Source organism: Lissotriton vulgaris, chromosome 9 (assembly GCF_964263255.1).
Source record: "Lissotriton vulgaris chromosome 9, aLisVul1.2, whole genome shotgun sequence".
Lineage (NCBI taxonomy): Eukaryota > Metazoa > Chordata > Amphibia > Caudata > Salamandridae > Lissotriton > Lissotriton vulgaris.
The window spans coordinates 670,806,789-670,823,678 of NC_141697.1; the positions used below are offsets into that span (position 1 = coordinate 670,806,789).

The following is a 16,890-nucleotide window of genomic DNA, read 5'->3' on the forward strand; positions in this document are numbered from 1 at the left end:
GACTCTTTTCTCCTCTCATCCCACTCCAGTAAAATTGCATATCTGATGCATGATTTAGGACAAAGCAGGCAGTTGTTTTTAGCTTAGCATAGTCTCCCTGGTGACAAGACAACCATGAAAAAAATTGAAATTGTAGGGTAGATAAAAGAAAAAAACACGGTGCAGAGACAGGATCCAAAGCAGATTTTTAAACATTTGTCAACCTGATTGCCCAGGTGGCAGGACATAAGGAGACGGGAGTAAATATACAAGTGTAGTGGTAGGGGTAAAAGTCACAAGGAAGAAAGTACTTGGCCTTTGGTATGGTTTCAAGACACACCATGTGCCCCACCCCACCCCATCGAGAGTGGGTTCCATTGCAAGCTACCTGTTGTCACGTAATCTCGAATAAACAGTATTATTCTCATGCCCCTTGGACAGCTACTTTGCATTCTGCCAAGTATTCTCTTTGTTTGCTACACAAATTTCATTTTTTGCTCACTGTATTTTTTATACACCATGCAACAGATACGGTTCAAAGAGAAAATTGGCACACAAACCTGAGAGGGGTTCTTTGGGTTTCTCAACATCCTCAACCTCTTCCATCAATTGTATGTGCTCAATTGACCCTGGTTGGAGCAGCTTGTCAACCATTGATACCCTACGCGGTTTCCCTACACGTCCCAATTTAAGGAAGCTCAAGCGTTTTAGAGTGTCGCTGCCACCATTTGACCCTTCAGTGGGGCTCAAATCCAAGCTGGACAGACTCTCCCTCCGCCTGCCATTAAGCATCTGAAGGATGTTGAAGTCCTCAGAGCTTCTTCGCATCTTTTTTTTTTCAGGTGTGGTTTTCAGGCTGTGATCCTCATTCAAAGAGTCCATGATCTTGCCCAGGAAGGACCGCCTGTCACCATTCACTTGCTTCTCTTTGTTGTGCCCCTTCTTGGTCTTAACCATCTTAAAGGGTGACAGGCCAACTATCTTTTCAAGAGTTCCACGCCTCCTGGCAGTCTCTGGCAGGCTGCCATTGAGCAGTTCATGGTGAAGCTCTATTTCATCTTCATCAAATGGGTTACTTCCTGCAGGGGAGACATTGCCCAAGGAGTCATGCTCATTCTCCTCCATGCCTTCATCAAAGGGATTGTTACTTTCACTACTGTTTTCCAGGATTAGATCTCCATTAGAACTGCCACTGACTTGTGCCATTTTGATTTGGTAGGAGTTCTTAAAGACAGGCATCTTCACGGCCTAAAAAAGAACCTGAAAGAAAAGATTAAAGGTTAAAATCAGGTGCATTTTGATGGAAAATGTACATGTTGTGGGTCTTGGATTCTCCAGTGACACTGGTATACCAGAATCTAACAAGATAGACTAGGTAAATATTAACACAGGTGCTAACTGCCTAGGAGAGGCCAAACCTATTTAGTACCACTGTAACAGGAAGCAGAATACATCTCAACTGTTCTAGAAACAAAAGATTATAGTATATGACTAAGGGATGCATAGAGGGCCAATGATCTAAACACAAGTACACATATGCGGATAAGGTTAAAGGAAATACGAGTTGGTAATAAGATGTCTAGGGACAGATGTACAAAGTATTTATCCAGTCACAAATGGGCTGATTCACAAAACTGGGCCATGTGCAACCTGAAAAAAAGCCTTTTCCAATGTACGAAATGAGAAAAGTGATTCCATAACTTGTCACTGAATTGCAATTTGCATTTGCGATTCAGTATTTGGAAGGACGTGTTTTTGGCGTTGTCCCTTCCAAATACTAGTATGGTATGTATCACTGTTTTTTGACAGAATTCCTGTCACAAAGCAGTAATACTGTACCACATGTAAAAAGTGGTGGTAACTCATTCCCATATGGTATGGGATGCCTTTGGGTCCCATTACCCTTCGAAAATGTTTAGAAAATATGATTAAGAGCAGGCAGTGGTCTACCGGACCACTGCCTGCTCTTAAAAATAGAAACTTAAACACTTATTTTTTCCTATTTATAAGCGTCCTGTTTCCTTTAAACAAAATGGGCGGTATTTAAAAAAAATAAGATTGCTTTATTTAAAAGCAATCACAGAAATGGTAGTCTGCTGACTCCAGCAGACCACCATCCTGTGATGGCTGCAAATGCAAATGGGTCGCATATTGCGGCAAACCTTATTAAAATGCATGAGGTAGGTCTGTTTGCGACCCATTAGGAATCACTAATGAAACTCAAAAAGAGTTTCATACATTAGAAATAGCGATTTCCTAATTGTGATTCCCAGGAACTTGTGATCTGGAAATCACTATTCCTAATCTTCGCACATCTAGCCCCTAGTTCTTCCCCATTTTACAACATTTTGAAACACTATATACTCTACAGGAGTTAAAGTCCTATCCGTGTTCGTTCAGTAGCTTCACTCCCCACTGTTTGTTCTATAGCACTCTGAATGTTATATTTCTTTTTCAATCAGACTTGCAGCCATGGTGTTTCAACCCTCATGCCTAACAAATACTCCCAGTTCAATTTATGAGGTCTTCCAATTAACATGTTGAAACATAGTTATCAACACTGACAGTCTCATTGTTTTAATCACGAAGAACATATGGAAACAGATCAGATAAATGGATATCCTCTTTCGCCAAGATGGCCTATAAAGTTATAGTCATCTTGAAACAAAATGCTGGCTGAGGAGACACTTGTGCAGGCAATTCAGATGGGTGTGGATATAACTGAATCGATCACGTCAGTGGCCCGAAGTAAGGCAAGATTGAATCTTCACTGGTCTAAGAAAAATGCAAAAAAAATTCTTCAGCAAACAACAAATTCATTATGAGTACGGTGAGGCAAGTGGCAGATGCCTCGCCCAAAAATTAAGAGTAAGAGAGGCAGCCCAATGGTTAGATCATATTGTAGATGCAAATGGCAACTCTGTGGGAAATGATAGTGGTATCTTAGAGGTGTTTAGACAATTCTATGAGAAGCTATATTGTAGGAATGAGTATGAGACTGACGAGGCCTCTACTCTTATTAATCAATATTGTATGGCAAATCTCCCTACAGAATGCAGAAGCTTTAGAAGCTCCGATTTCATTAGAGGAGTTGGAATTAGCAGTAAATGGGCTGGCAAGGGGTAAGGCGGCAGGGCCCGACAAATTGCCGGTTGAAATTTGCAAAACTTTTTTCTCTGTCTTAAAGGCAGATCTTCTTGCAACAATGCGAATGGCCCAGAAAGGGGCTCCCCCCATGAGTTGGAGTGAAGCCTGTATAGTAGTGTTCCATAAAAAAGGAAAGCCGGCGAATTTGCCTGGTTCTTTCCATCCCATCTCGCTTTTAAATGCGGATGGGAAGATTTACTCTAAAATTTCAGCTAACAGGCTGTCATCTGTAATCACTTCGTTAGTTTCTACCATACAACACGGGTTTATACCCCACCGTGGCACGGTAAATCATGTTCGTCGTGTGATAACTTTGTTTGAATATGTTAATGTAACCCGGGAGCCATTATGTCTAATTTTGTTAGATGCAGAGAAGGCCTTTGACCGAGTCGCATGGTGCTTCTTGCGGGATGTCATGAGGCGCCGTGGATTCAGGCAAGAGTTTATAACATCTTTGTAGACTTTGTATTATAATCCTGTTGCCCGTATCAGCACCATGGGACTCGTGTCGGAGGTGGTTCATATACAAAGGGGTACTAGGCAAGGTTGCCCTTGTTCCCCCCTTTTTTTTTCATTATATATCGAGCCTTTTTTAAGAATGTTGGAAGCTAGTACTAGGATACAACCTGTGGCGATACAAACTTACCAGTTTAATGTTCTCGCCTACGCGGATGATGTTGCCGTTATTACACCATGCTCTGTTACAGCGATGCAGGAGATTTAACATCTAGCCTCAAAATTTGGCTTGGTCTCTGGCTATAAGTTGAATGCTACTAAGACCCAGCTGTTATGTGCCAATATGCCGAAGTACTCTGATCCAAAGGTATGCCAGGAGGTCATTTATTTGGGGATTAAGTTAAGGGTCTCCGCAACTGCCCTGGTTAAATCTAACTGGGAGGGTCTTCTTTTGGGGGTAAAGAAACGACTAGATCAGGCGGAATGTCTGCATCTCTCCCTAGTGGGGAGATGCAATTTATTAAAAATTGTAATTCTCCCGCAAATACTCTATTTTTTTTAGATGTGTTCCTTTAGAAATCACAAAGGCTAGCCTGATACAGCTTCAATCTATTTGTATGCGCTTTATGTGGTCGGGAGGCAAGGCCCGTAGGGCGATACGATATATGATTTTACCAAGAAAATTAGGTGGCTGGTCAGTACCACACTTTGTGTCGTATTACTATGCTTGTATGCTGCAAGGCAATGAATGTTTTGTTAACCGGGGCTGCCCCTTTGGACATTGCGGAATGTCCTTCAATTTATCAGATGCTCCTGGGGGTGAAAGCGCGAATTTGTTTGTTTGTGTATCTCGATTGGAGCTACTATAAGCGCACGAGATTTAAGAGTCTGATGGCAGCATATAAAATCTGGCGGGTTGTAAGGAATATGTTTTGTTTTGTGAATCTTTCTTGGTATACTCCATTGGTATCTTCAATTTTTTTGCCAGTAGATGTATGGGATCGGGTGGTTTATTATTGGAGGGGGAAGGGTATAAGGATGGTGGAGGATCTATATAGTGAAGGCTGTCTGAAATCCTTTGAACAATTGAGGGAACAGTATCAGCTTCCTAGGGAGCATTTTGCTAAGTATTTACAAATTAGGAATCATCTGTCGAATAGTGGAGGCATTTTCCAAACTAACTGTTTGATAGAAGATATTATGAAAACTGCAAGGATAGGTGTGCTATATGGTCATATGTTAAGTACGAAGGCTAATGATATTGAATTACAAAATGTTAAATGGGGGACTAAATTAGGTAGGAATGATATACAGATTGAAATTTCTTTAGAAATGGCAAAAAATGTATTCTTCTCGGCTGAGCTATCCGCGCAGCATTTCAAATCACTCTTTAACCTAAATTATACAACGGATAAGACTTCAAAATGGTCTGGGGATGCTATTGGGAAATGTTGTGCTGTGGTCATCCATCTGCGGATGATTTCCATGTTTTTTTTGGTTGTCCATCGCTGGGAAGGTTATTAACACAGTTGGATGAATGTTTATCAGACATATTGGGCACTCCACTCCAATTAACAGCCACGCAGATCCTCTTAGGGGTTGAAATGGGATCAGCGGAGACCGGTATACCAAGTCAACATGTCAATTTAATATTTGTAGCTACAGCTGTATATAGGCTTAGTATTGCATCCTTTTGGTTGCAGCGTGAACCGCCCTCGTTTGAAATGTGGCGGGCACGCTTCCTTTCAGTTTATAATATGGAGCACAGTTTATATGCCTTGCAGAGCCTGCGAAAGCGCAAGTTGGGTGAACAAATATGGGGGTCTGTGAGTTGGTATTTAGAGCCTGAAGTGTACATCCTCCTCATGCTAATTTATCTATCCAAATTGTGTATATGTCTCGGGTTCTTTTTCTTTTTTGTGAAGCTTTCAATGTTTCAGTCTTATGTTTCCACAGTGTGATTGTCATTCATTTATGTCTTTATTTCTCCTGTAAGGGGTTGTAGCATGTTCTATGTATTACGTTGGTATTATAATTTTCAACCCGCTCTGATTGCTTAAGATACTGATTTTTAGACAGTGAAGTGATTGGCCGCAATTACTTATTTGTTTTTTGTCATGTTTTATCGATTCATTCCTATTATCTCATGTATTTTGCAAAAATAAATAAAATATATAAAAGAAATTGAAACAAACTGCTACTAGGGATTGAAGAAGACATCTCTGACCATGAATTTTATAATCTAGCATGAAAACTGATCTATGATCTGGTGCAATATGTTTGTGAATAAAATACTCTCAAGGTATAAAGAAGCTTCGGGTTGTGTAAAAAGGCAAACGAGAACTATGAGAAACAACATTTACATGTATTCAGTATTTCCTCACACCCCACACTCGGTGGAGAAGTGTGGCTCAATGATTAGAGCGGCAGACCCTGATGCAGAGGTCTAGCCTGGGACCAGGGTTCAATTCCCCGCCTCGGCGGGTCTTGGGCTCAAAATTCCACGGACCTGATCATTCTCGCAACGGTGCCTAATCCAATCATGGAGTCCCACTCTGCAACTCTGGGCAATAGCTTGCTCAATCTCCACAACGGCCCCCACAGGATGCCTGGCCTCCACCTTGGGGGTGCCCAGGAGTGGACGCCTCACAGAGAAAGCCAGGATGGGTTCCACAGCGGTATTCGTACAAGCGCCTTGAGACCCTTGCGGGTGAGTAGTGCGCTATACAAGCATCAATTTACACCTCAGAAACAACAATTAAAAAGATACATTTTAGAATAAATTATATGCAAACTATGCCTCCCTGAATACGCAGCAATCTCATAAAATTATGAAAAGTTATTGTAACTTTCATTCATATTGAGAATCAACCAGGGAAGATATTATGTCACTGTCTCTCATATGAAAGTTTCTTTTTATTGCAGTTCTGTGAATACTAAAACTTTTCAGAGATTGTCCTTCTAGCAGAAAATGTGCAGAAATACATCCTACACCTCTAATTAGAACAACGCTTTCGATTACAAGTGTATTTCATTTTGGATTTCAATTAGATCTAAGAAGGCCATGCAATATCTCAGCACAAATAATATGAGTAATTTATAAATCAATATTGAAAGTGATAAAGGTAGGGTCAAGCTGCAAAGGATAACTTGAACAGTATTCACAATAAGATGCCAGGAGCAACGTTGATTCTTTTGAAGTGTCTGATGTAAACTTGATTCTACATTTAAGCCTTACTTCCTATTGGGATGCATGGTCACCCCTATAAAAGGCTGGTGGCATAGAGAAGGAAGAGATTCACTGGTGGGGAATCTTTCCTACAGAGCTTGAGAAATCCCTTTCAAATGCAATCCCTGCCCATTTCTTGTGGAAGCTACAGCAATGTTTTAAAGACAATAATGTTACATACAACATCAAAGTAGGCAGATCATGATTGGATGAACATATTGTGAGTTGAGCTGGTTTTCAGATTGGTGTTGAATTGTACTTTGTGCCATTAAATGTCTTCCTTCTATAGTTTAACTAAGGCATTTTGTATACATCAATAAATATAGCTTAAAAGAGCGTCTACGATAATCAGTTGTACATATTTCATTTAGGAAACCAAAATAATAGATATCCAAATTGGATATGTTCAAGGAACTCATAACTTGAATGCAATATCCAGCTGTGTGAATAGGAGTAGTTCCTTTCTGAATACTTTATCATTGAGTTACAAAAATTAAAACATTGGCCTTTCCCTAATTGTTCAAAGAGTTGCGTCACAGTTAGGCAACATTTGCGGTTGTTCGATAGCAAAACAATATTTCTGCAGCACATGATAATAACTTAAATATAGAAAGGGGAAGATATATTTGGAAGAAAGTAAATCAAAAAAATTTAAACACACTGATTAACTTAAGCAGTAAATATAACATTGTATTTCAATGTAGTTACTTTTATACGCAGTTGTATACCCCGTTGAGGAGTGCAAGAGCGTTTAGGAAGGTTGCATGCTACTCCATGGGAGTGCTTGGCTAGGAGAATATGTGTTGGTCTTGGGGACAATACGGGTAGGGTTTCAATGTCATACATGAGGACCATAGCTGTTTTTTTAATGTGTTTTTGTTCGCTACATGTATTGAAGAGAAAAAGAGTGTGAGGTAGGACATTTACCCATACAACGATATTGTATGGATAAATAGAAAGTGTGTGCATGCAGCGTGGTCTACCTGGGAACAGTTTAGTGTCATGCATGTACAGCAGAGACTGCTCATACCATGTTACAGTGAGCTTTCAATTCTGCATAAGAATAGCTGTAGATGAAACAGAGTGAACAGTGTGCCAGTTATGCATTTGGATAGCTACTATATTTGCAGTGGTCAGTGTCATGCACTTTGTACTTTCCAAGAGTTGGACCCTTCCACTCTGGGAAATGTTCCTTTGCTTAGAGAATGTGGTATAATTTTCCATCAACCTTAGTTTAGAGTTTACGGAGGTCACCCACGAGAGGCAGAGGATTAACCCATAGGAATGGGCATTACACAACTAGCCATGGCATTAGCCAAAGAGGGCAACCAAGAATCTAGAGTGAAAAAAACAGGGGAATGGACAATGATGCGTTTAGCCATGGTATATACTCTTGTGGTCCACCCAGGAGTGGAAGAGAGCTACCCATTGGAATGGAAAGTATACAGAAGGGCATGGAATATGCTCTGAGAAATCAACTGAGGAGAAGTTGGGAGCCCCCCAAAAGGATGGGCATTATGCAGCCATACTTAGTATGGCCTCTGAGAAGTCCATCCATGAGTGTCAGCAGATCAAATATAAAACCTTTATTATATACCCTGTTGAATTAGTCGCAGAGGGGTAAAGGAGCCACCTATATAAAGGAGAAGAATGCAAGCAGCCATGGCATGTGCTCTTCAGCAGCAACCAAGAGTGACAGAGAGCAACCTGCATGAATGGGCACCATACAACCAGTCATGGTACATGCAATGAAGAGTTCCCTTTGGAGTGGCAGAGAAGCAATCATCCGCAGTATATCTTCTAAGAAGTCTCAAAAAGGCAGGAATCAAGCAATGGGAATGGGCAGTATACTGCCTCCCATATTATATGCTATGAGGAGTCCATCCATGAGCACCCATAGAAATTGATATTATACAACCAGTCTCTGAGTATGCTCTGAGTCTACCCAGGGGCGAATTGAGGAGCTTACAAAGGGGGCACAGCCTTGAAACTTGCCGAGTGTAATATTTGAGGAGTCCTGGGTGACAGGGGTGTAATGCTGAATGAGTACCTGGTATTCTGGTTTGGATGTAGTTTAGTAAGCAGGATGAGAAAAAGTGATAAAAGGAGAGGATCAAAGTGAGGCTAAGAAGAGAACAGAATAGGGATTCTGCCCAAAATACCTACACAGCCCCAGCAGGCCCTGCAGGCAAAGCATCACGTAAAATACCTTTAACCTCTTTCTCCTTTTCCTGTACACCCTAAGAGAAGAGGTTAAAAATGGGTATGGAGGAGACCGCAGATCACATGATCAGCCAGAGACCAAAGATCAAGTCGGAAGACAGGGAGAGGGATTTAAAGTCTCCTCTTAATCTCAGCACATTGGTCATCTTTCAGTGGGTCGAGTTTTCCTTCCAAAATATTACACTTATCTCGTATCCCTCTCTGATTAGTCTCGGAGACATCAAATTTCGTTAACATGTCCTGCCTCAAGCTCAAAACCAATATTTCGACCTGGCTCTTCTTTACCTCCACTCCTTGAATTTTGTCTGTATTCACTACCTTTAAGGTACTGCTACTACCTAAAGGTAGACTCAAACTAGAAGTGGGAGATGTGAGGGTAAAGACTGACATGTCTTTCCTCCCCCCCCCCCCGGCTTTCACTCTGGTCATCCCCACCTTGTATACCTGCTACAGGTGAAAATCTGTTTTCCAACTGAAGAGGGACCGAATTTGACTGAATAGTCTTTTTCCCTTCGCCCTTAGGTGCCGCAACATGCTCCATTTTTTTGAAGAAAGAGCTAAGGGACGGGGGGCTTTATCAATACTCGCTCTGCCTTAGCACTGCTTTGGCTTCCCGCCGGAATTCATCACCTTTCTCTTCGGAGATGCCGGTACCACTACTCGAACCTCTTGCTGTTTATTGGTACTTTTTCTACCACCTCTGCCTTTTGCCTCCGAATTGGACCTTAGCTTAAATCTATTCTTAAATTGGGTGGGCTGCAACACCTTTCTTATGCAAGTGCTAATAGTGACACTGCCCTCCCCTACCAAAATATACGACCTCTCTGTGGGCTAACAGTGCATTCTTTGTGTATAAAGTTTGGTTTATTGGAGCTCCCTCCCTCCTCTCTCCTCTCTTCATCGAGCTGAGATGCCTTGGGAGGGAAGTCCCTTTCAATCGACGGAGGAAATAAGAAAGTTCCTTTTACCTCTGATTGTTGGTTTCGCTGGCTTGTGCACCTTACCCCCTCCTCCGGTCATGAGTTCAGGTTAGGGTCTTGATCAGGCGCGCAACACCCATTGGACTCACCGGGCTTCAGCCCCCTCCTGTCGTGTGTGGCAGCCCGGGATGAGATAGATCCCGGGCACACACAGCCGCACCCGAACGTTTCACAGGTCTTTAAAAGACCATTTGAATGTTAATTAGGCGTTGCTGTTGTTTCACCACTTGTTGGAGGCCCTGCAGCTCCACTCTGCCTACTGATTAAAGTTTCAGCCCCCCCGAAATTTTTTCTTAGCCCGCCCCCCACCGAAATTTGGCTCTAGTTGCGCCTCTGGTCTTGATCTTTCTCACTATACCGCACACAGCGTATCTTCTCTAACTCCTCCGTTTTCCCTGGAAGTCTTGCTCTGATGCTGCCTCTCCTTGCCCGGAATCCTGCGCTCGCGCTCTCCTCCAGAAGTCCGCTGCTCGCTTCCAGACCCCTGGCTGTCCCTCGGTACTTCAACTCATAAGTGTTCTGACTTCAGTGGGACTTTGAATTTTGCGTATTGGGGCCCGTCTAACACCTCTTTGCTTTGTCTCTCATATTCCGACTGAATCTCCGTAATATCTCAATTAAGCTCAGGCCATGCCTCTCATTCAGGGAGCTTGCGCGACCGGCGTCAGCATGCCGCCATGTTTCCCCTTGGTGCCTTGTCTGATGCGCCTTTAGACCCTCTGGGTGAGTAGTGCGCTATACAAATCTTAACTTGACTTGACTTGAATGTGACCAAGGTAGTATTATCAAAAAAAGAAACACTTCCATGGACGTCAAGACTTAATTTTTACAGATGTGTGCTGCGGGTAGGTATGAAGATGTCAAAACCTCCTAGAAATGGAATGGCATATGTTTACTACGAGGGCACAAGAGTTATGTCAACTTTTTAGGAGCAGTGTATCTTCCTTCATCTTCTTAATAGCCCACATAAAGTGTCAGTTCATGGGGGACATTTACTGTACAGACATTGCAGAGCAAACTGAAAACAAGGCAAGGCATCCAGACGGATTTTGCAACAAATATCAAGATTTCTGCATCATCACTCACAGTTGTTGGACTAAAAGAAGGCGTACCAAAGGATAGATTTAGTTGAGTCAGGAGAAGAACCAATAGGTCTCTTGGTGACCTGTTCTTCAATTATCTAATTGGAGTGGGAGTGTGTTTTAACAACTGAGCCGAACGAGCAGCAGACTTCGGTGAGTACTGCTGGCTCTCCATCAGGAGTCTAGTTTTTAAACTAATTTTTGTGTTTTTACTGCTCACCTTGTTTACCTGCTGATGTGGACATTGCATTAGGCACTTTTCATACCGCGCTCGTATGCTCCGGCCCCGGGCCACCGCAGCTAACGCTGTTTGAGTGGAGGGCGGACACACACGGCGCGACACACCTCCCCCGGCACGTCAGACGCTGACAGCAGGCTGGTGGAAGTGTATTTTCACAACTGAGCCGAACGCGCAGCAGACTTCGGTGAGCTCTGCTGGCGCTCCATTAGGAGTCTAGTTTTTAAACTCTTTTTCGTGTTTTTACTGCTCACCTTGTTTAGCTGCTGATTTGGACATTGCATTAGGCAATGGGCACTTTTCATACCACGCTCGTGTGCTCCGACCCGGTCCACTGCAGCTGACGCTGTTTGAGTGAGCTTTCTGCTTAATTCAGAGACTCTGTCCCTCACCACCCCTTGTTGTAAATATAGCTGTTTGAGTGAAGGGCGGACACACACAGCGCAACCCCCCCCGGCACGTCAGACGCTGACGGCAGGCTGGTGGGAGTGTATTTTAACAAATGAGCCGAACGCGCAGCAGACTTCGGCGAGTTCTGCTGCGCTCCATAAGGAGTCTAGTTTTTAAACTCTTTTTTTTGTGTTTTTACTGCTCACCTTGTTTAGCTGCTGATTTGGACATTGCATTAGGCACTGGGCACTTTTCATACCGCGCTTTTGTGCTCCGACCCCGGTCCACTGCAGCTAACGCTGTTTGAGTGGAGGGGGGACACACACGGCACGACACACCCCCCTGGCAAGCTGGTGGGAGTGTGTTTAAAAACATCTATGAGCGGGACGCACACAGCGGGCGCATTGCAGGCAAGCCCGTCTGCGCCCGTCCGCGCACCACACAAAATGAACGCTGATGTGCGTTTTTATAATCTCCAGCAGTGGTTGCATGTATGCATTGAACAGAAAAGGGCTGATTGAGGACCCCTGAGGTACCCCGTGTTCATTTTATACAAACTCCGATTGATACTGAGGGAGCGCTACTGCTTGCCATCTGTCAGATAGGGAGGAGCGCACCCATCTCAACGCCACACCAGTCACTCCTAGGATTTCCAGGCTCGAGAGAAGTATATCGTGGTTGACTGTGTCGAGTGTCCATTCAAGAAATGTCACGTTTGATAATATTTTTACAATTTTTGATACATAAAAAAGATATAGCATAGCAACTCTGTTTTTGTAGAAACTGCAATTTTATATATTTTCTTTAGGTGTGGTTCAGAGCCCATGTTAATGGAAGATCTTCAAATGTGAGTAAACATTTTGAACTATAGTCACAAAAAACTTGTATAAGCATGAGAGACGAATTGCATCTCTGATTGAGTATACTTTTACAAGTTTTTACTATTCACAAACAGTGCCTCAATACGTCCGAAAAGCTACCTCAGCCTCACGGTGTACTTCTGAAAGTGTCCTCTGACTATTCCTAAGGGTCAAATCCCTAAATGTGTAGAATTCTTTATTGTGGAGAACTCCACACAGAATACCTTTTCCGGGCAAATGCACTTTTTATCTCCTGCCACCTAGTAAAACTTGAGATGATCCATCCCATTTTCAGCATTTAAAGGAGTTAGAGGGGAGTTTACCAATGCCCACAAATGTATATGTTTGCTGGCATTCCAAAATGTCCATGGCAAACCCCCTTTCCACCAGTTGACTCTGATTTACTACTTCAGATTTATTTGCAGTTGTGACAGAGGAATCATGTGTTTTCCTGCACTGCCACACTCAATATAATTGTTCTATGATTTGTATACACTGCTAAGTGTTGGTGTGTTTCCTCTGTTTTGAAACACTTCCAGTTTTGATAGAAAACTGTGTGAATACACAAGATATTAAAATATCATAAGGGGGGGGGGGGTGGGATTATGTGATCAAAACTCAGGTTCCCGATGTTAAATTCTCTTGATCAAATCCTATTCCTGCATGAAACATTTTCATCAAGGATCTGTTCTTGTTATTATCATTCAATAATTGATTGACGGCAATGAAGAATTATTACATATGGGGATTTCTAGTAGGCAGTGGTGTGCACCCTGTTAAAGTTGGGACCCTTCCTTCTAGTCAGAATAAGGGAGTTATACACCTAAAACAACCCCAGCTCAGCCCCTTAGTAACTTGGCACGAGCGGTCAGGCTTATTTCAGAGGCAATGTGTAAAGAGTTTGCATATAACACACAGTAACACAGTAAAAACACTACAAAATGACACCGTACCAGTTTTAGAAAATTAGCCAAAGTTTATCTGTGCAGAACATGATAAAAATCCGACATACATAAATAAAGATCTGAATTTTGTAAGAATCAGCTCAAACTACAGTTCCTCAAAGTCGAAAGATCCCTGGGTGCTATTGTGGCGTTGTGCACCACTAATCCAACAGTTCAGGCTGACAGCAAAGTCGCGAGTCAGCTACGGTGTCAGGAAGTCCTGCGAACAGTACCTTTGAAATCCTGGGTGCCGGGTATGTGTGATAGGATCTGGAGATGCGACATCACTGACGTCAGCAGACATTGGCTCTGGAGCTCAGTAGAGAAGTCATCAGGCCCTTGAAGTCACACATATTGCCGATCCAACTCCATGAGGATGAAGTTAGGAGCACTAGTGTGGGTGGGCCGGGTCTGCGATGCGAAGCAGGGCGATGCAACATGCGGGGCCCACCGGTCACAGTGCAGGCAGCGACTCTGTGAATTAGTCCAACGTCGTCAGTGAGACCAGGGCTGTGATGTGAAGTGGGGCGATGGACGCTTGGTGTTCACAGGTCATTGTGCAGGCAGCAGTGTGGTATTGTTGCTAAAGTGCTGTTGTTGGTAGACCCAAGTTTGCAATGCGAAAAGGGGCAATGTGTTGTGCGCTGCCCACAGGTCATGATGCAAGCATAGGAGTAGGTTGACGATGTGAATTTCGTTGGACCAGGGCTGCGCTGTGGGATAAGGCGATGCTTCGTGTCCTCACAAGCGGTGTCCACAGGTTACGGTACAGGCAGTAGCGTTGATGTCAGCATGGAGCAGCGGAATCCGTGATACCAGTGTTGTGCTGCGAAGCGATTCAACCAGTGGCGGCTACCAGAGGGTGTGCTGCGGGGCGGTGCGCGGGGCGGGCTGTGGAGGGGCAGGGAGGGGGATAGTATACTCAGGCATACAGTGGAACGGAGTTAAGTAAATAAATAAAACAATTTACATTGCGTGCGCTGCATCGCTGAGTTGGCTTTGCAGGATGCGCAATGTAAATTATTTTATTTTTTTATTTACTTAACTCTGTTCCGCCGTATGCCAGAGTTTTCTACCCCCCCCCCAGCCCCTACTCCACCCTGCCTCACCGCCTCACAGCACTCCCTCGGCGAGCCGCCACTGGATGCGACTTGCAGTGCCCACAGGTCACGTACAAGCAGCGGCTCGATGACCGCATCAGGCGGTGGCTTGGGTGAGACCAGGTTTGCATTGGGAATCAGGGCTATGCTTTGTTCTGTGCTGTCAGGTCACGGTGAAGACAACAGCATTGAGGACAGCATCGGTGTTACTTTTTTTTCTGTCGCAGTACGAACATGCATGTACCAGTGCTGGTAAGCAGATGAAGTTGAAGTTTTTGATGTGCCTGAGATTTCCAACAGGAGGGAGGCTCTACCTCAAGCCCTTGGAGAAACGTAAACAACAGGATCAAGAAAGTTCAGTCAAGTCCTTTCACAGCCCCAGACAGAGGCAGCATACAGCAGGACAACACAGCAAAGCACGCAGCAAAGCGGTAGCCTCTCCTAACAGTGTTTCCCACTCTTCTTCTTGGCATAGTCCTTAAGTCAGAGTATTCTAAACGTCTTGGGTTTTAGGTCCAATGCTTAGACCCCTTTTGGCCTTTGTATGCATTCTTCAAAGGATTGCCTTTGTAGTGCAAAAGTTTATGTTCTGCTGGTCCTGGCTCCAGACACACTCCAGGGGGTGGAGACAGCTTTGTGAGAGGCCAGGCACAGCCCTATCCAGGTGTATGTGCAACTCCTCCCACCACTCTTGCTCAGGAAGGCCCATGAGTCTGGTGATGGGCCATCAGGATATGCAGGGCACACCTCAACTCCCTTTGTGTGACTGTCTAGAGTGAATGCACATACAACCCAACTGTCAGTCTAAACGAGACGTTGATTCCACAGGCAGGCAGAGGTACAAGATGGGAAAGCAAGACAATGTCCACTTTCTAAAAGTGGCATGTTCAGTCACAATTTAAAAACCACCTTCACTAAAAGATGTAGTTTAAAATTGTGAGTTCAGACATCTCAAACTCCAACTTCCTCTCATCTTCCAATGGGACTCCGCCCTGGAAATGTGTTTTCAGGAAGACCCTATGTAAACATATGGAAGAGATGGCATTGCAATAGTGAAAATGGACATGCACAGTATTTCACTATTAGGACATGTAAAAACACACCAATAAATGTGCTACCTTTTAAGTACACTACACCCTGCCCATTGTGGCTAAAATGGGCTTACCTTATGGGTGCCTTTCATGAAATAAAAGGGGAAGGGGCGTGGGCTGCAGTCGACGGAAACGGACGTGCGCTATAGAGCTCCGTCCACCGTCTCCCAGTTTCCACTAATCCTGACCCCCTACGGCTGCGAGGGAAGCCGCAAACCGCGAGGAGTGGCCTCGGTGGAGCTTTGCCCGTGAGTTGCGGCCGCCATCACGGGAGACTTGCAGATTCCTCCCTCACCGGGCCGGACTCTAAAATGGCGGCTGCGGTCTAACCGCTGCCGCGGCCCCGATTCACTGAAGCGCTCAGAGGGGCCCGATGTCATCACCTGGCCAGCGCGGCAAAGTGCAACACACTCCTGAGGAGATCAGCAGGGAGTGTACAGCCTCTACTGGGGATGTCTGACCTCCGACGTTGCAATTGAGGGTTCCTGCACTGGGAAGTGAAATGGTGGTGGGGCACTGAGCGCCGGAGGAGTTCACTCACCTGGTGCTGTGGCGAGGTAGGAGACCGGCGGTCCTGCTCTGGGGACCCTCGACTGGACGGCCTCGGAGATCAGGTAGGTGCAGGGTATTGGGAGTGCCCTCAGGGTGCCCGATTATCCTGCAGTGATCATCCCATTCCCTCCCTCGGGCCAAGACATAAAATAGCGGCTGGGCAGAGGGGTCCCTGAGATTTCGGCTGAAGCGAACGAGGGCCCGTCTGGGTGGAGTCCCTTGTCATCTGCGTGTTGCGACTACTGTGAAGAGCAGCGGAGGAGTGTTCTGGGGCTAGAGTGGCGGGTGCTGCCTGCAGGGAGGATCTCGCAGGACTGGACGCAAACAGGCACTGAAACTTCCCCAGGGTTACCCTCCCCCGCCGATCCCTGGCAGAATCCCTGGACAAGAGAGTGTTGTACCCAAGAGGCATCTGGGCTAACACTGTGCTAACACTATGCTATAATAGCGAAGCAGCTCACGAGGAGCTGAGGCGCATGTGGACGGCTTGAAGATCCTTGGCTGCAGTGAGAGACCTCGATGGCACCTGGCGGTCCTCTTTGGGGCGCTGATGGGGGACTACCGGTGCGGCATCTGGAGGAACATGTGCTGCAATATGACACACTTGGTCACATAAGAA

At 44.7% G+C, this 16,890-nt stretch overlaps 1 protein-coding gene across 5 annotated transcripts in view; it reads right to left on the reverse strand.

Moving 5' to 3' along the window:
* Window positions 1-16,890, reverse strand: part of EXOC3L2 (exocyst complex component 3 like 2) — a 465,790-nt gene that overhangs the window by 255,966 nt on the left and 192,934 nt on the right. For all 5 annotated transcript variants that reach the window (XM_086938385.1, XM_086938387.1, XM_086938384.1 and 2 more), the window contains exon 2: window positions 540-1,239. In XM_086938385.1, coding sequence (XP_086794511.1) covers window positions 540-1,218 — 679 coding nt within the window. In that variant the 5' untranslated portion in view covers window positions 1,219-1,239. The remainder of the gene's footprint in view (window positions 1-539; window positions 1,240-16,890) is intronic.